This window comes from Brienomyrus brachyistius, chromosome 8 (genome assembly GCF_023856365.1).
Source record: "Brienomyrus brachyistius isolate T26 chromosome 8, BBRACH_0.4, whole genome shotgun sequence".
Classification (NCBI taxonomy): Eukaryota; Metazoa; Chordata; class Actinopteri; order Osteoglossiformes; family Mormyridae; genus Brienomyrus; species Brienomyrus brachyistius.
Genome location: NC_064540.1, coordinates 10469033 through 10488127, shown reverse-complemented (window position 1 = coordinate 10488127; position 19095 = coordinate 10469033). Strand labels below are relative to the sequence as shown.

The 19095-nt window shown below is 44.0% G+C and overlaps 1 protein-coding gene across 4 annotated transcripts; it reads left to right on the top strand.

The window, feature by feature from the left end:
• Nucleotides 1–477: 477 nt before the first annotated feature.
• On the top strand, nt 478–19080 carry znf335 (zinc finger protein 335). Of its 4 annotated transcripts, none has more exons than XM_049022394.1 (28): nt 478–790; nt 3375–3572; nt 3843–4116; nt 4259–4336; nt 4765–5835; nt 6021–6167; nt 6290–6451; nt 6594–6864; nt 6963–7140; nt 7585–7697; nt 7927–7945; nt 8900–9037; nt 9773–9849; nt 9970–10130; nt 11179–11408; nt 11488–11587; nt 12610–12698; nt 12912–13138; nt 13791–13920; nt 14409–14612; nt 14774–14916; nt 15419–15558; nt 16436–16539; nt 16688–16774; nt 16998–17081; nt 17174–17239; nt 17423–17528; nt 17743–19080. In XM_049022394.1, exons 2-28 carry the CDS (start codon nt 3381–3383, stop codon nt 17865–17867), a joined length of 4716 nt encoding a protein of 1571 aa, XP_048878351.1. In that variant the 5' UTR covers nt 478–790; nt 3375–3380; the 3' UTR covers nt 17868–19080. The 4 variants fall into 4 exon arrangements, with proteins under 4 accessions (XP_048878351.1, XP_048878350.1, XP_048878347.1 ...); XM_049022393.1 differs by having other exon boundaries at nt 13788–13920; nt 16439–16539; XM_049022390.1 differs by having other exon boundaries at nt 13788–13920.
• Nucleotides 19081–19095: the final 15 nt, after the last annotated feature.

Sequence of the window (19095 nt, the reverse complement as noted above, 5' to 3'; positions counted from 1 at the left end):
AGCTGAAACTTTTATAGAAACATTACATGTATCATACAATTTACAGGATTACCTTACTTAGCTATTGATGTGACATACTGTTTCTACGTTTGTTATGGCAGTCTTGAAATTCTGCGCGTAAATCTTAATGTTTTACAGTGAATTGGATGTTTGGATTGGCAAATTGATCGCTCTGTGTACAAATAGAGTAAATGCTAACGCTTTAAACCTACACAATGTTTTATAAGAACGCAAAAATACTCAGTTCGTTGATTACCGTATTGGCGGATTAGTCAAACGACCAATTAAATGTCACACTGCATATTAATCTTTAAACAAACCGTCATATATTGAATAACTCTTCCTACGTAATTGTTTTAACTTGATGGCGAAAAAATATCCATAACATACTTGCAAGCTTACAGTGTTGAATTTAAACAACTGGGGTTTCAATATCCGTCCGCTTTCTCTAGTGTTCTTCCGCCTTTGGCTAAAAATTAATTATGTCTTCCGCCCCCAATAAAAGATAACCAAATGGCCTAACCCTTAAAATCGTCTAGCACTGTCGAATTCTAAAACAAACGGATATTAAAAGCAGTCGTAACATTATAGTTGTGGCTATATGTACGAGAAATACCTTGGCGAACATTTTATGAAAGTGAAACAAATAAATGAGATCCGGTTGGCGTCCTGAACTAACCAAGGAAAAGTTGATGGCGCCCAGCAAGAATGCCGGAGCGTTTATCTTTTTCTGTTAATCGCGGTTTCTGACGTACTGACGACAGGAAAATAATCCAGCGCTAAAGTCCAGGTAAGAAAAGTCATCTCGGGGTGTAGCGATTAAGAAACCCGTGTTAAAAAAATTCTTGAAGGAAGAGGGTTAGGCGGTCTGACCATGTCGAAGAGGCCCTCGGGGGTCCCTCAGCCTTCGATAGGAGTTTGAGGACTGCCTGAATCGAAAAGTGACTTAGGAAAATGGCGGCGCGCAGCAGGCAGTGGGGAGGGCAGCACGGCCCGGGTTTTTATTTGAGAAAGGGGCTGTTATATGAAGTATCTCTGCTGTGATAGGAGTCAGATCGAAACGCCTGAGAAAGACAGCACTGCTGTTGTACCAAATGGGATACATTAGTAGTTTCTTGGTTCACGTACATTGTTGTTTAAATTGAGACGGTTTGGCTTTGTGTATGTCACAAAAATACAAATAAGGAATATGTGTCTAATAATATATTCACCCACACAGCACTGACCGTGCGGACACCAGTATGTCCGTAACCTTGGTGTTCAGCTTCCTAGGTATTTGTTTAAGTGCGAACATTAAATAAAATTTCAGATCGTTGTTTTATTATAACATAATTCCTTGTTCACCAGGCCTGGTTACAGTGTCGGCACATGTTCCTACAAAACTAGAGCTACTACAGTGCTAGGCTAACCATTATTGGAATGCTTACAATGAGATAGCCAACTAGCGAATTGTTACTGTGATAAGAAAGGATTAATGAACGATTATTAGCAAAAGTAGTACTATGGCGATTGGCTCCTAATAACTGAATAGTCACCATTTCGGTCTTTGTTACGAATTAATTGGGAAGCGCGTTCAGATACGCTGCGCTTTCACAACATACGGTCCACCATGTTGAATTAACATACTTCAGTTTTTTTTCATGTTACCAAATTCCTCCCTAAAAGCGTTTTAAATAACACAAAAACGGCAATCTCAGATATCTAGCTACTTGTTCACTAAACACTTAATAAGGTCTCAGAGTTTAACCGAAGAGGAGAATCCAATGCTGAAGTGCCACGATAGTTCACCCAATATCGGTCCCGATGTTAATATTTATTACGCTATTGAAACAGCACGCCAGAAGATGTTAGTGTCTTTCCAAATAAATACTACATTTGAAACAATATGTTTTTTGGTTACCATAAATGTAGCTTTATAGTTACCGTAAGAGACTGTAGTACATAAACACACTGACTGCCTCAGTGTCCTTGCGATTAAGGCAGTGGTTTCACAAGTGAAAATAAAACTATGAGAAACACTTAAGTCTTAAGACCAGCTGAATTTATAGTATCCTAGCTCACAATACCCTTTGCAGTATACTCAGCAATGCTTATTTGTTTGGTGAATCACAAGGTCACTGTCATCTTGTAGGTGTAGTTTGTTAAGGTAGGTGTTGAGGTTCTTCTTGCATATAATCAGTGGTTGCACTGTTCTTATGTGTTTTATGTTTACTGGTCTGTTAGGAACTAGGTAAGGAAAAACAACTGATTTTGTCATTCAGGGTTCAGAGAAGTACCACAACAAAATTATAAGTTGCACAGAAGGAGGAGTATTGGACAATAGCAGATTGCAAATTACATATTAAAAGTAAGCAGGGGCCATAAGATGGAAAACGCATCTTAGACCAGAGGAAAAGGTGGTGTGTAGTAGTAGTGTCAGTACTACTGGTAGTAAAGTGTCCTACATTTGTGAAAGCAAACAGGTTGAGGAGATCAGTGGTATTAAGGTGAAAAGAAAATTGGTCTGATCCCTGGGGAGTATCTTTCAAGAAAGGAGTAAGGTAAGAAGCAAAGTATGATATGTTATGCTCAAGTAGCCATACTGGTGTGAGTCAAAGTAGGTGGGGACTTGTACAGAGATCCAAAGGTACCTGAGATAGGAAAGGCAGATTGAGTAATTGAATTTGTCATTTGCAGTTTTAATAAAAGTCACTTGGAATAAATACCTTTGTGTCACTTAATCTTTGAGGACTGGATGTGCCTTTTTGGGTCAAATACATTTTCTGTCATAGGCTCAAACATCCATGTGTCAAACTTGGATATTTTTATGTTAGCTAGAGGCTTTTTTTAAAAATTGGTTTTTATGTAGAGTCAACGTGGCATTACCAGTTGGGTCAGAAAAACTCAACCTGGACGTGGAGTAGCCTGGCTTGGTGACAGAATTTCCTCTTGTGTCTAATTGTGTGCGATGTACTTTCAAACAAACAAGATTCTTTTATTTGCCTTCCATCCCATCCAGTTATTCCAGTAGACTGTAGTAGATCACACCTTTAATGTTCTTAGGAGAATACACATCCCTTCATAAAGTATTAAATGTGCTGACATAGACCGGGGGCAGTTTTATAGTAATCATTTGCTCAGAAGCTCCTATCTCTGTGCTACTATGCTTCCAGACACCTGGATAGCTTTTAAAATTATTAAAAATTTATGTACATAAAGTGTACATTTTTCTGTGTGATGAAGTTCTTAATAAAGTAAAGTTAATGAGACAAATGAACACTTTCTTTCAAGAATATTCAAGCTATACACTGAAAATATCAAGACTTGGTCATAAGCTCCATCCTTCAGAAACAATGACCCCATGACAAGCCCAATTTCATTTTTGTTTCATGCAGGTCAAAATGGATTCAGAGGACAATGAGGTGGAGAGCAGCAGTGATGCAGGCCCGTCTGGTCTGGAGCAGCCCTCAGAAAGTGGTATGGGCATGGAGTCATCGGAAGCCATGTCTGCCGACAGCAGCGACACTGCAACTGTGCCCACCTTGGCACCCGAGTCAGACTCCCATGTAGGACAGAGCTCAGAAGGGCTTGTGGTAGGTCCGCGGCAACCTGACGCTGATCATCCATCTTGCTTCGACTAGAATGATTTCCACTAGATTTCACACTGCTAATTGTTTTTAACAAAGTGGCACATATGAATTTTAAGGAACGTTTTGTAAAAAGAGCCATGGACAAGAACTCCCATGGTTGATCACTGTGTTGTCCAAAAGTGAGCTTCTAGAACCCTTGTGTTCTTTGTGTGGTTTGCCCATGTGGCTTCCCCTCTGATTGTTCTCTATCAATTCTTTGGTTTACGTCTTTAGGAGCTGATACCTGAGACCAGCTCTAGCACTGATGTGCGGGGCATGATTCATCTCCCAGACTCCTCCTCTGTGGCCCAGTCAACAAGTGTGTCCAGTGTCTCCACGGTGACACAGTCTATCCTGGTCTCCGAGTCGGCCCAAGTGCTGGTTCACTCCAGCGTGGTGTCAGATGGGGGGATGATCGTGTCAGACTCCACTGCCTCCACTTCTTCAGACCTTGGATCAGCTATTGACAAGATAATTGAGTCTACCATAGGACCTGACATAATAAACGGTAGGAAGAAAATTCCTTAAGGAAGTTCAAGAAAAGGAGTTTAGAATCGATTTCTGCTTACAATAAGTGACACTAGATAGCGTGTCATTAATTTCTCTGCATGGGTTCATTATTTTTGCTAAGAATCCTGTCTGTTTTGCAGGTTGTATTGCAGTGACAAGTGCAGAGGATGGAGATGCTGAGACTACTCAGTATCTTATTCTGCAAGGTCCCGATGATGGTTAGTCTTTATGTAATTCCATTCATGGAAATTTAGTGTAAGTTGTATTGTTATTTCATTACAGTTATTTAGAATTTAGTATCTATCCATCCATTCATCCTTTCATTCATTCATATATCTTCGAAACACTTACCCTGGTAACTGTCATGGGGGGCATATCTCACGTAGGCATATGTAACAAAGCTGGAAAATTTCAACCTATTGCAGCACAGGCATCCACACTAATAGAAAAAAACCTCTGGGAAAAAGCAACTGGTTGACCAACTGCCACATTTCGGTAGATAATGCTGTAGTTTATCCGAAGACCATAGTGATGTGCCCCTTCTGGGATTTCTGGTCCATTTTTATTATTTTTGGCTACATTACCTGGGGCCACAGATGTTTATTGAAATGGGTACAAATGGAAACACCATGTTTTCTCTTATCAGGTGCCCCCATGGTGTCTGAAATGTCTTCTACTGCTCTGTCTAATCGCATCACCATCGATGCCCTTGCGGAAGGACCGACATCCACTTGCCTGGAGCAGTCCGACATTGTGGAAGACGGGAGGAGCATGCTGCCCGACCACGAAGCCATGGACCCAGATCAGCCTGACCAGCCGGGCCACTCTGGCTACACTGACCAGGAAGACAGCATGGGTGTGTGCCACTTGCGCCGGCCCCAGCGTTCTCGAGGCTTGGACTGCGCTGAGGAGGGGCCTGATCAGACACGCCATTCCCACTACGTTGACTGTGGGGTGGATGGGCCGGACAATTCAGAGCTTCACTCGAGGGGCCCTAGGCCCTCACCTCATTCCAGAGTGCACCAATCCCGCTATCTAGAGAGTGAGCCCGATCGAGTTGGTCACCCACAGCACTCACAATACATCGATTGCAGCTCAGATAGCTCGAGCCGGCCACAGGAGTACCTGGAGTGCGTGACTGGTGGACCCGACCAGACCCAGCACTCGCAGTACATGGAATGCTGCATGGATGACCCAGACCAGACGCAGAACTCCCAGGACCAGCCGCAACATTCCTGCTACATTGAGTGCAGCATGTCCCAGGGCTCCATCTATGTGGAGGAGAGCTCATTGGATTGTCCTGACCAGCCCCAGCACTCCAGCTATATGGAGGGTAGCAGTGTCAACGTGGATGATAGCACACCTTCTCACAACTCGGATCAGCCACAAGATTACCACTATGTGGGTAGTGGTGAGGACCAGCCTAGTCAATTCATTGGTAGCACAGGCAGGTACTCATCACATCCTAATGAGGTCGTTTCACCGGGAGACGGTGAGCTCCCAGAGAGACCGAGTCACTCGGAGGCCCATGGTTCAGGGGTTGCCGGACCTGAAACGGGCGCTGGGCTCAGGGATCAGCCTCCAGACCTGGCAGAGCTGGAGGAGATGATGGAGGTGGTGGTTGTGCAGCAATTCAAATGCAAAATGTGTCCATACAAGAGCGTATCCAAAGACACCCTCATCAACCACATGAGAGACAAGCATTTCAAGCATGCAGGTACGCCCGGGCAGCCCCAATAGGCTTCACAAGTGTCAGAATATAATAGAAATTTCTAGAGGTAAATTGGGAGTTGTAGACGTCTCAGCTGCATGTGAGTTTGGATGCATTCAAGCTAAATCGCAGTACCCCAATCCTCTGGATGTCCAGTAGCTGTATTCAGTGATGGTTGCTGTGTTGCGTAGGTGGGCCGCCGCCCAAGAAGAGAGGTCGAGGGCGGCCACGCCGCAGTGATTCGGCCACTGCTCAGAAAAACGAGACAAAGACTGAGGAGCCGCTGGAGGAAGACGACGATGACATCGTTGATGCTGGCGCCATTGACGATGCCGCAGGTTAGTCTGATGATGAATCTGTACCTGAGGGGCTGAAATAAATAAAATGTGAATAGATTTTGTTATACGTTCCATCTGTACCTGTAGTGAATGAAGCTCTCATTGAGTTGTTTTTTATTCAGACGACAGCGACTATAACCCTGCTGATGAGGACTGCAGGGGGCGCCAACCGGCGCTACTCCGAAGTGTTCCATCTTCTTCCAGCCTATCCCACGAGCGACCACGGCGTCGGGTGGTGCGGCCCAGGAAGTTTCCGTACTACATGAATAATTCCCGTAGCCAAGGTGACACTCCAAAAACGTCAGTAAATAAAGTTAACGTTGTATTTCAGTCAAGTTAGCTTGATAGCTTTCTTACTTGGCTTGATTGCAATATGTTGTGTGTAAGTTTTAATTCCATTGTTCTGGGCCGTTTTCCCTCATTCAGAAGCAGCAGCAGATACCTCAGTAATGCCTGAGCAAAATAAGAATTTAGATCCCCAGGCGCCCGAGGAGGCCAGTTCCTCTGGGCTGGATAGTGGACCCGTCTCCTCAGCCAATGGACACGGAGCTGAACCTGGCATCAGCCAGTCTGATTCTGAGAACAAAGATCCATCCTCAAATACAGGACCAGAAGAGGCTGAATATTATCCCAGAAAGCGGGGGCGACCTTCCAAGCGATTTCTTCGTAAGAAGTATAAGAAGTACCTGAACCGCAAGTAAGAGACCACCAGCAACTGGCGATCAGAGCATGCTGTTCTAGCAGGGAAATAAAATACATTTTGTTTTTCCTTCATTTTTTTTTGTCTTCTAACAGTAGGTACTACAAATCCCTGAAGCCTTTGCTGAGACCCCATAATTGCCGGATATGTGGCTCTCGGTTTCTGTCTCAGGAAGACCTTCGCTTTCACATAGAGTCTCATGATGGCAATGACCCAGAGAGGTTCAAGTGCCTGCAATGCAGCTACAGGTGCAAACGCTGGTCTTCGCTGAAGGTGAGCGGGAGCCATGTTCTGTCCTTAGGGTTTGCAGCAGAGCAGGCAGCCCTGCAGCTAGGTAGCTAAAATGAAGTTTGTGCCTCACCCCATAGTTAAGTATGTGTTAATTTATTTACTGCAAATTAATCTAGCTTGTATTTGTGAGTGAAGAGTACTGTGAGATGGCTCTTCTATCATGTTTTAGTTTCTCTTCACTTGAGATGTCTTGGCAACAAGTAAATTCTTAAAGAGATCAGCATGTTGGCATTATCATAATAATAGAGGCCTCTCCTCACAGAGAAGCAGCTATTGCTCAGTTTCTAAGTTAGAACCATTTGTGTTTGTTGAAAAAGTGCTTTGTTGTTTTTTTTTATACAGAAATACCTTTCAGTATTTATAATGAATTGGTTTCATCCAAGTTTCCAATGTCTAGTTGCTTGAGTTTCTCTCACTCTGACCCAGGAACACATGTTCAACCATGAGGGAACAAAACCGTACAAGTGTGACGAGTGTGACTACACTAGCGTGTACAAGAAGGATGTCATTCGTCACTCTGCCGTTCACAGCAAAGACAAGTAAGAGCTGCCACTTCCTTCTCAGGACGAACATCTTGGCCTCAGAAAATATATATGATGATTTATCTTTGTGGAGTATAATTCTGCTGAAATAAATAAAATGTGAATAGATTTTGTTATACGCTCCATTCTGCATTAATTCTATAAAATATGGAAACATGTTGGTTTAGTTTGGAAGTGATAATCTGCTTTGCTCATTTGATTTTATTTGATTCTCTTCTTTTTTAAGGAAGAAGAAATGTGACCAGGTAAGTTTCAGATATTTATCTTTAAATGGCTGATGTGTTTCGCATGAACTGTAATATGATGTTTCATGTGCTGTCATACTAATGTTAACAGTTAAGACATTTCTGATATCTTTCATGAACACAGAATTTCAAATGTTAAGGTTATAAGTGAAATAGACTTACAACAGAAGTAATAATTTAAGTAAAATTCATTATATAATTATTAGATGTAGTTGAAGTTGAAGATTATTAGATTATATGACGTAGATGTAAATCAGAACAATCAATGGATAAAGCAGAATCTAAAAATGATTGAAAACATCATCATGCAATTTAAATGGAATATTTGTAAATTCTCCATACATATTGTGGTTCCTGTACCAGTCAAACGTTTTTAAACATCACAGTTTCTCACCACTTTTCCAATTATTTCATAAACTGAAGATTTTTTATTCTTGTTAACCGTTGGAAAGTTGAGCGAACAACTATAAATGAAAGTCAAATAAAACAAGTTTACTTTGTAACATGGAATGAGTATGTCTGACATCATATTAACTGGTTGTGTGGTGATGGTGAGTCAAATTCTAGGCTGTGCTTTAACTTTAATTGCACTAGTTAACTGTCATGAAACAGAGCAGTATTTAATGTCCTTTGTATAAATGAACGTCTTGAATTTTCTCTGCTGTTATAACTGCTATAGGAGGTTACTTTGATGAATCAAAGATATGACATTTTCTTGTTAGTAAAGGTACTCAAATGGTGAACCTACAGTAAATTTATTTGTTAGCACAAAACATTGAGTGTATTTTTAGTAAATGTTAAGTGAGTAACAGGCAAATGTAGAAAATCTCAGTGTGAAAAAACTTTTGTCTGGTAGTATGTGGCATGTTAATATTTAATGACACTGATGTTTATGTATGTATGTAAATGTGTAAACACCACTTTCCTGAGTATCTGCTTTTCATGCCATAGAAGGCTTGTTTCGGTGTCCTGCAGGCCCCGAAGGTCACGCAGTACCCCTGCCCGGTGTGCAGCAGGGTGTACCCCATGCAGAAGCGCCTCACCCAGCACATGAAAACGCACAGCTCAGAAAAGCCACATATGTGCGACAAGGTGAAGGACCTCGCACAGGCTGTGGAAGGAATTCAAACCCATGATGCAGCCTTTATGTTTTCCAGTTAGTAATAAATTAATTTGTAGAGCTCGAAAATATCCAAGAACATATTGGTGGATTAGGGCAGGTAGAAGAACTTAAAACGTGTACATAGCAGCAGCAAAGTCATGCAGGGGGAGTCTTCTGCAAAAGAAAGCATTTTGGTTTGGATAAAAAAGGAAAAAAAAACAGGACATGAGAGCAAATGTTACTTTTGGGAAGTGAAAATTGTGGCCGAAGGCATGAGCTGAGAATCTCTGATAAAGTTTGAAAAATTAGGACCAAGCACCTAGGCCAAGCAAGGTAGGCCTATACTCCACAAAACAAGTGTGTGGCTGTTTTTGCATGGATTTGTTTTCCAGATCTTTGCAAGTGTGAAATGGATTATCATTTAAAAAATGAGACCGATTTGAGATCAAAGCAGCTGCTTATAAAGTAAATTACTGATCTGTATGAAAGTTTCTTCTTTCTTTTCTATGAAAAATTTGTTGGGAAATGCAGAGTTTTTGTGTAGCTTTTTGCTCTCATGTCATCATTTATGCAGAAACACTGATAAATCTCAAAGTATATTGTCATTTATGTAATGCATAAATTTAATCAGGCCTTGATATTGACTGTGATAGGCTGCTGTAGTCACATGGGTATTTCAGGTGATTTGACATGTATGTAATTTGTTCATTTTGTTTGTGTTTCAGTGTGGAAAGTCCTTCAAGAAACGGTACACTTTCAAAATGCATCTTCTCACACACATCCAGAGCTACGGCAACAGCAGGTGAGCAGGAAATCCAGTTGGCACTCATTGTAACTTTTACTCTCAGTATTATAAGACGCTCTAGTGCGTTTGTGTGTTAACGAATAGGAGAGCAGACGCGGCATGTTTCCCTCCAATCAGGTTCAAATGCGAGTTCTGCGAGTACACATGTGACAACAAGAAGCTACTGCTGAACCATCAGCTGTCACATACAAGTGACAAGCCGTTTAAGTGTGACTACTGCAAGTACTCCACCACGAAGGAGGACTTCCTGGTTTCCCACATGGCCATCAAGCACACTGGTGAGATACCTGCCGGAGCTAACGGATGGTGCCTACCAAAATCACCTTTACAGTGACTATGCTCCTCCTAGCTTCATGCGACCTCTAAGATTTTTCTGATACTTTATGCATGAGCAGGAGTATGTTATTTTTTGTCTGTTTCTTTGATTATTCATGCTATGTTTTTGATCATTATTATCAGGATCCTAACGTCAACCTGTCCATATATGGACAAACATGTTTGTGGCAAGAATAGCCTATGTCCATAGCATGATGTTTTGATTGAGGGGGAAAAACACTGTGTGGGCAACGTTTTGAAATGCCATGTATGGTGCTGACCTCTAATTATCCTTTAGTGCTTGTCAGTGCATTGGAGCTCATTAGCATAGCTTGTTAGCTGCCTTCCCACAAAGAAATCGTGTGTTCCATTTGCCTTGGGATCCGATTTTCGGATTAGAGATTCCATCACATCTGCTAAAAACTCGGGAAAACCGAGTTGGATACGTTCCAATTGCCACAGAAGTAGCAATACCATGGACCCATATGAAAAAACATATTTTTTGCTTAGCCGGACAACTTGTCGGATTTAAGGTACCTCAGTTTAAATGACCTTTATCTTCATTCACTTAGAATTAGTCTGAACTACCTTAAATCTGACAAATATTCCGACTAATCATGAAATCCAATTTTAGTCCGGTTAATCGTTAACCATTGTTAGCAATATAAGTTGATAACGCATTACGCGTGGTGCTTTACGTATAAAACTCCATAGCAACACGTCCACAGATGAGTTGGACGGTATAGTGTGTGTGTGACCGATTTAATGAGCCATAAATGAGAAGTAGTGCTTAAACAGTATAAAACTACAACTTTCCCTTGTGTACTGCTTCAAGATATTTTTCAGATCTCCGAGAATCAGGAGCGTGCATGTCGTCACTTCGGGCTTCAAAACTCGGAATCCGTGTTCCGAGGGCAAATGGAACGCACCAAAAGTGACACCATGCAGGGCTCCTGGTCTCATTAATACCTCCCCCCCTCCATCTGCGACTGCCCTGCTCTGTCTTCCCAGGTGAGAAGCCATTCTCCTGTGACTTCTGCCACTTCATGACCAAGCACAAAAAGAACCTGCGGCTGCACATCCAGTGTCGCCACCTAGATGCCTTCGACGACTGGTGCATGACGCACCCTGAGGAGCCCCCCCGCCGGCGCCGGCCCTTCTTCACGCTGCAGCAGATCGAGGAGCTCAAGCAGCAGCATGACCACACGCAGGCTGTGCAGGACGCCATCCGCGGGCCCGTTGTGAGTCCCCTGGTGCCGGTTCATGTCCGGGGGGGGGAGTGATCCTCACCTTCATCCAACCACTTGGTTTGTCTTCCAGGTGTCCGTGGACCCCATCGAGTTCCAAGCACTTCAGACTATGGAGAATGCGTCCGTCTCCCAAGATTCCCTGGGAAATACCACCATAATCTACGAACATGGTCAGTGGAGGCTTCATTGTTTCTGGGGCCCGACTTAAAAAGTTATTGCAGGGTCCCCTGGACCCTGTAGCATACCGACTGTTTGTGGCCAAAGGGGAGGCTGCAGTCCCTACGGGCCTCAAACAAATGTGTGCTTTTGCTGGTGGTAAACGGCGCTGCTCCGCATGTTTGGATGTGGATTTCTGTGTGTTCCTGTCAGTCATCTCTCATTTTTGTATTCATTAGCCTACAACTCCAGTCCTCTTAGGCGGCAGGATGAGCTGGACCTCATTCCGGCCAAGCTCGTAGTTAATTAACCCCTTTTTTAATTTTCTAATTAAGCCATTAAGTGGGGAAATTGCACGGTGTAAATCATGCCTGCATGCTTTTAAAAGTGGAGGAAATTAAAAAATTTAAACGCCTGCTTAAATCCCTGAACACATTTGCCGGTCGTGTTAAACCAGATGGGGACAGATGGTGGCAGTGTGGCATAACTGTGCCCTTAGGCCCATTAAGGAAAGTAACGGCTTAATTCAGTTTTAATCACCCGTACAGTGTCACCTTGTACGACAAATATCCTATTTAGTGACATTTGTCCTGGAGTTTTTATCACTGCAGATAAATAATTTCACTGTCTCTCATGCAGGCAAAGAAGGTGGTTCTTTTTTTACCTTGGAAACCGAGCCTTCTTGGCAATGTCAGCTTAAATTGCAGATTTATTATGTGTGGATGCTTCAAATTGCTGATTTTGTGGGTGAAATATAATCACACACAGTGTGAAATTAGATGACATAGCTGGTACCATAACCTGTTTCCGTAATGATACAAGATGCCCTGTTAAATCACTATTAATTTACAAATGCACAATATTTGCATGGTTATCTTCTGTTGAATATAGGGTAATGTAGTACTATCCATGCTTGTACACAGTTCTACAGGTTTTTTTTCCAAAGATGGTTGACAGAGTAGTGGGTGAGGTCTAATGCTGTTTGTATGGAGTGATCGTTATCCAGTCCGATGAATTCCCCTCTCTGGTTCGTTAGGAGACTCCTCAGACCTCTCTGCGCAGAACGCGCTGGACCTGCTGCTGAACATGAGCAACCCGCGAGATCTGGCAGGGGGTTCACTGCAGGTGAGGTCCCTCGGAGGCGTCCCATCGCTGGTGATGGGCACGCTTGGTGTGACGTGTCGTCATTAGGATGCGGCGGCAGTGACATCCTGTAATTATGCCTCGGAGCCCTCGTTTCTGTCACAAGTCCTTCTGAGCCGAGCTTCTCAAATGTAACGGACAAATCAAAGTACCAAAAGGTGCTTCCCGGGTGACGTAAACCCACGTGGCCTCTAGGTGGCCGTGCTGAAGTCGGACATCGACGGCTCTGCCACAGAGGAGGCTGTCTCAGCGGGGCAGGCCCAGAAGGTCGTGACCTTCCACGTGGCAGAGCATGGCGCCGCCTTGGAGGCCGCGGCCGTGGACGAGGCCGGGGAGATCGAGCAGATCTCCATCAACGCCTACCAGGGTGCGGATTTTGAGCAGGTTGGGGAAGAAATCCAGAACAGCGCCACCATTTACAGGTAAAGGGTCCTGGACGCTGGTACACTGCTGCAAACAGAGCAGGTGTAGCTTTAAAGCCAAGCATCACGCAAAAAATCATACAGCAGCGGAGATCACAGCAGTTTTTATTTAATTTATTTTTAGGTTTTTAAGATTTGAATGTGATCCTTTCAAAGACTGAACAGTTAACCATGTGGGGCACTAATAGTGATACTTAATTCATCCCTGTGGGGGAATTGGATATTTTTCACCTATCCCATTTTGCTCTCTGTTTATATTCAGAGCACAGGGTCAGTCAGCATACTACACCTACGGGGAGCTAAGGTTTGGGGCCCAGTGGGAGCCATTACTCTGTCAGCAACAGGATTTGAAGCAGTAATCTTCCCACAGTAGGTAGCTTAATGGTAAAAAAAAAACTGGACCAGCATCTAAAATGTGGGCCATCCAGGTGCCAGAAGGTGCACATGAGCACGATACTAAACCTGGGTAAATGGTGAGCGGAGCCATCCTGAATTATACTGCATGCTCAAAATAAGCACAGAGGTGGCAGGATATAAATAAAAATGGCGGCGCATCTGCTTCCTAAGGATAGAGACGTACGTCCTTGGGCTGGCTCTCCTGACCGTCCCCGACCCCCTAACCCCACCTCTGTGCTTGTTGGCATGGCAGCAGCGCGGAGGGGAGCCCCGGGTCGCACCCCATTGTCGTAAGCAGCGGCTCTCTCTCCGGCACTATCAAAGAGCACAAGGGCAAGTACTACCTGACGACGGGGATCGGAGGGAGCGCCGTGCAGCAGGTGGAGGTGAGCAGCTGGGGAGGGGAAACCCCAGGCACCTCATTTATCGTGTGCTGTGCAGTGCGCTGACATACCACTCTGGGGGTGCCCCAGTCCTGCCCTATGCTGCCTGGGATGGGCTCCTCTGGGGCCCAGTTAGAATAAGCAGTTGGACCGTAGATGGATGATTTATTGACTGAGAAATAACATATGGCTGTAGTAACTAAGGTTCTGCAGATCCCTGCAAATGTAACCCAAAACACTCGTCTTAGCCCATAAAACCGGTGCTCCTACTAAGTATAGATGCTGCGAATGTGTCATGCTCTGTCTGGTATGACTGTAACAGGCTAAGCTTAGTCACTGCCCTAACTACTGTCTAGTTCATACCTCAATTTTACCTCGAGGAATAATGCTCCGGCGTGTTTGGCGAGTGTGGTAAGTCTCTGTTTAAAAGAGTCTGCCGGGCAGCAGTTAGCGGGTTTTCATTTCTCTCTGCTGTGATTGGGCATCCCCAGCTGAGCACTGAAGACCCCGGCTCCCCCTCCCCGGGCGGCTCACCTCAGCAGCAGGTCAACTCCAAGCGCTTCTCCTGCCGAATCTGTATGGAGTCTTTCCATGGACGCTCTGACATGGAGAGCCACAAGAGGGCGCACGTGGACCCCAGCACTTTCAAGTGCCCCGACTGCAACTTCACCGCGTCCTCCTGGCCGGAAGTAAAAGTAAGTTCCGAATCTTTACTGCAAATTTACTGCAGTCATTATCAAATTCGAAAAGTTTTTTCGAAGCCCAGTAATATTTTAGTTATAAATTTTTGCCCAAGACCCTTGATTGCATGTCCCCGCTTCCATGACAATGGGTGATCTCCCCCCATGACCCCCAGATGCACATGGGCATGCATGCCTACCTGCGGCCGCACAAGTGTGAACACTGCAGCTTCGCCTCCAAGAACAAAAAGGACCTACGGCGTCACACGATGACTCACACCAACGAGAAGCCCTTCGCCTGCGAGGTCTGCGGGCAGAGGTACGCATGATGGGGACTCGTCATGAAGCCAGTGTTGAAATAAAACCGAGTCTTGTTCAAAACTGGGACTTTGAGAGTCATAGGAACCTGAACTCCATGGTTCCTTCTAAAGCCGTGAATGTTCCTTTTAGAAGCAACCATGTCCAGATCAATGAAAGCACGTATGTTAGTGGGAATGGTGACATCATCAGTAGGGTGTGGGTTCATAAAGGGGATCCTGGATGTTTATTGGACAGAAACCCTCTTACCCTCTTATTATTATCTTATTATAAGAATCTTATTATTGGTACTCCTGAGTGTAACCTGTAAAGTTAGGGACACAGTGCTTCACTGTGGCAGATGGTCGTGTGTGTGTGTGTGTGTGTGTGTGTGTGTGTGTGTGTGTGTGTATGTATGTATGTATGTATGTATGTATGTATGTATGTATGTATGTATGTATGAATGAATGAATGGGGTTTCAGATGTAATGCTGTAACCTCCCCACCATTAAAATCCTGTGCAGGTTCAACCGTAACGGACACCTGAAGTTCCACATGGAGAGGCTGCACAGCCTGGACCCGCCCCCACGCAAAGTGCGACCAAGCTCGTCTCAGCAGGCCATCATCGTGAACAGTGACGAGGAGGCGCTGGCCACGCTTCAGAGTGAGGGTCTCCTCCAGGGCGGCGACCTAACTGGCCCACCCTCTCTCCTACCTAGAGTCTCGGAGTCTCGTACTGGCACAGATTTTCCAAGTAGTTTTCAGGTTCCTACTTAGACGTTTGGCAATAAAATGATACTAGCTGCTGATTCCTATACTAGGGTTGGGTGATGTGTATGATACAGTAAGGCACGTGTGGTGGGGGGGCTTCTCTTTTGATGTACCAAGTGACCAAAATCCCCCTCCCTCCCCCAGCCAGTTCGCCACGCCCCCTGTTCCTAGAAAAGTGTGTGTACATCACTGCCAAAAATGTATGATATGTAAGCAGTACCCAAGTCCAGAATTGTATGTAAATGTGTGTGACAGAAAAAACAAACTTTTGATGGCTCTTCCAGTACGACACCTGTATTATGTCTAAGCTTGCCCCTTCACTTTGTGTGCGACAGTAACCCCAGTGCAGCTATGAAACCAGTTTGTGTCTGACCTTTTCCCTCATCTGGTCGTTGTTCTGTTTTTATCACATAGATAGCATAGCTAGGTACAGGGTGTCATTTGAAACAGTAACTGGGTTTTACTGCCTGTTGACTTAATGCCCATTGGTTACTAAATAATGGACAGTACATGGTCTTTGGAATTGGGAGGGTGCCTACTAGCCTAAGAAGAAAGCAAAGGGTAAATTGGTCTCATCACAAGCCCACATATGGGCTGCTGAACTTAATCCAATAGACGGCTATTAAGAACTTTCATTTCCATGTCATGGTTAAGATGGAAAGCTTTCCATCCATAGGCACTTAACTTGGTGTAGCTTTTCATGATCTAGTCCCATGGAGCTGGTTTGACCACGGACCTCCTGTCCCTTTACCTCCCCGCTGTCCCCTCAGCAGCTCTGCAGGCCGGGCAAACGGTCCTCACCCCCGAGCGGCTCCAGCAGGCCCTGGCCCAGGAGCATATCATTGTAGCCCAAGAGCAGAGCCTCTCGGACCAGGTAGGTACTGAAGATTCCCGGACCACTGTCGGCTCGGTCTAATTCAACTCACTTTACATGTATTGGGTTATTTGTAATGATAAGCTGATGAAAGTTGGATGTAAGCAGCCTGGCCTTTAGGTGCTGAGGGCAGACTTTGTGTTTGCAGGAGGAAGCTACGTACATCCAGCAGATCACCACGGTTGATGGGCAGACTGTGCAGCACCTGGTCACGGCTGAGAACCAGGTCACTGAGGTCGAGTGTCAATTACGAGAATATTTTCACTTTTGTCAGTGACGTCCGAGACAAAAGTCTGGGAAATCAAAGAGTGGCTTTGCTTGCTATCTATGCTTGCTTAGTGGTTCCTGAAAAATTAGACGAGCTCTGCTGGTCCAAAGCACAAAGCTTACTGTGAATTCTGGCCCCCTCACTCGTTCTTCCATCCTCATTTTAACGTGCCCCTCACTGCCACCTGCAGGTTCAATACATAATCTCCCAAGATGGAGTCCAGCATCTAATCCCACAAGAATATGTGGTCGTTTCTGACGGCAACCACATCCAGGTACGGGTGCTATAAGAACGGAGAGCAGAGAGTTAGCATAGTCATGACGCTTCTCTTACTCTTCTGCCTTTGGCTTCTTTACTCTGGCCCAGATGCAGGATGGACAGATAGCTCACATCCAGTACGACCAAGGAGGAACTTTCCTTCAGGAGCAGCAGGTGGGACATTTATGCGGAATGAGGAAATGATGCATCAGTTCCATTCTAGTTCCATGTTAGCCTGTAGGGCCACTGCTGTACTGGGTTGATAGATTCACTTAACCAGGAGCATCTCTTGAACTTTTCTGTCCATGGTCAAGAACTCAATGGACCATAACCATATATTTGTCCATCTTCGTGCAGATCGCCCTGAGTCATGACGGCCACATCCAGTATGTTCCTATCAGCTCGGAGCAGCAGATTGTCAGCCAAGAGGATCTAGAAGCTGCTGCCCACTCTGCTGTGACTGGTACGTCTGCCCTTCAGAGATGGATTTCGAAGCAGTTGTTTATTTAATGAGGAAGAGGGGCTTAGTTAATGTTGCAGTCTCGGGAAACAAGTTAGAGATGGCTAGCTATAACATTGTGAATAAGCGGTTTGTTTCAGTGGTTTTCGCTTAAGTGGTCACCTGACGGCATGGGAGTGTCAGATACGCTCAGAATGCTGCTTTATCTGCGTTTCAGCCGTGGCGGATGCAGCCATGGCACAGGCGCAGACGGTGTACGCAACGGAGGCCACACCGGAGCAGCTGGAGCAGATGCAGCAGCAAGGCATCCAGTACGACGTCATCACATTCACGGAAGAGTAGTGGCCAGCTAAGAGACCTCCCTCACTTGTAGCGTAATAGGTCATGGGTCAGGTTTAAAATCTGAGTTTTAATCATTCTTAGCAGTGTTCATTTTGAAATGTGAGCTTGGTGAAACGGTAACAATAGCAGCTTTTCGTTTGTTTCGCTGGAGCATAGTATACCACAAAGACTGGATGCTAATTCAGCAGGTTCATTTGGGATTTTTATTTATGCCATTTTCTTTGTATAATATATAAAGATTGAATGTAAATACTATAGCCTGTTTGCAGCAAAAGAATTTAGTATGGTTTCTGAGGAATCATAGTGTAGCAGAATGATGGTCAATTGGAACTTGTAAGGGGTTCAGGTTTCGGACTCTGCTTTAATTATTTTTTTTGCGATTACCATTCGATTGTTTCGCAGTGTTATGAGAATCCCGGCATGTACAGAAACAATGGACTTAAATAAACCAGTATAATTTTCTTGGCTCTGAGCACACAATACGTAAGATGTTGTTTTTTTAATTTCCTTTGTCTTTTGGGTTGCAATGTTGTAAATTCGATTCTCTTTTAGGAACTACAGCATTGCTGTAAAACACTTTGGACTACTGATAGGATACAGGATGTATAATTTTACTTTGTATAATATTGCTATTTTGTTCTTTTGTGAATTGCTACATTGCAATTGTACAGCGAAAAATACGAATATAGAATACTATAAGCTTATACCAAAGACAATACTGATTTCATTTACAGTAGTGCGCAATGCTTGTTACAACTGTAAAAAAAAAAAAAAAAGATATTGACCATCAAATTGTATATACACATTTCCATTTGAGGTGATTAAGCCATTTAAATTTAACCTTTAAAATAAGTACCATGTTGTATAAAGGGGTGACAAGTTCAAAATTACGAATGTATATTCACAGGGATTGTTAGCCTCCAATCAATGTGATATGCAAGGAAATATACGATTGATACAACACAAATTAGTGCTGTAATAATGTTAAGAATTTAGTTCTGTACACATAATTTTAAGGTTATTTTGATAACCTTCCCTAAATAATTCAGAGATTCAGAGGTTTAAAGATTATGAAATGACGTGCTCCCAAAATAACCATATTTCTGGTGCAGCCACCAAGAAACTGTAAAGCAATAGCAATGATGAAATAATTCAATCGGTTGCTTCTACGTTAAATGGAAAATAAAACTATATGCCAGAAATAAAACGTCAAGTCATGCTTTGTGAT

Excerpts from the sequence above, each read along its gene's own strand:
- znf335 (XM_049022390.1), top strand. The coding sequence starts at position 3,381 with ATGGATTCAGAGGACAATGAGGTGGAGAGCAGCAGTGATGCAGGCCCG. Across the intron at positions 6,865-6,962 it reads AAGAAGTACCTGAACCGCAA|TAGGTACTACAAATCCCTGA; the intron begins GTAAGAGACCAC and ends GTCTTCTAACAG. Across the intron at positions 9,850-9,969 it reads CAGAGCTACGGCAACAGCAG|GTTCAAATGCGAGTTCTGCG; the intron begins GTGAGCAGGAAA and ends CCCTCCAATCAG.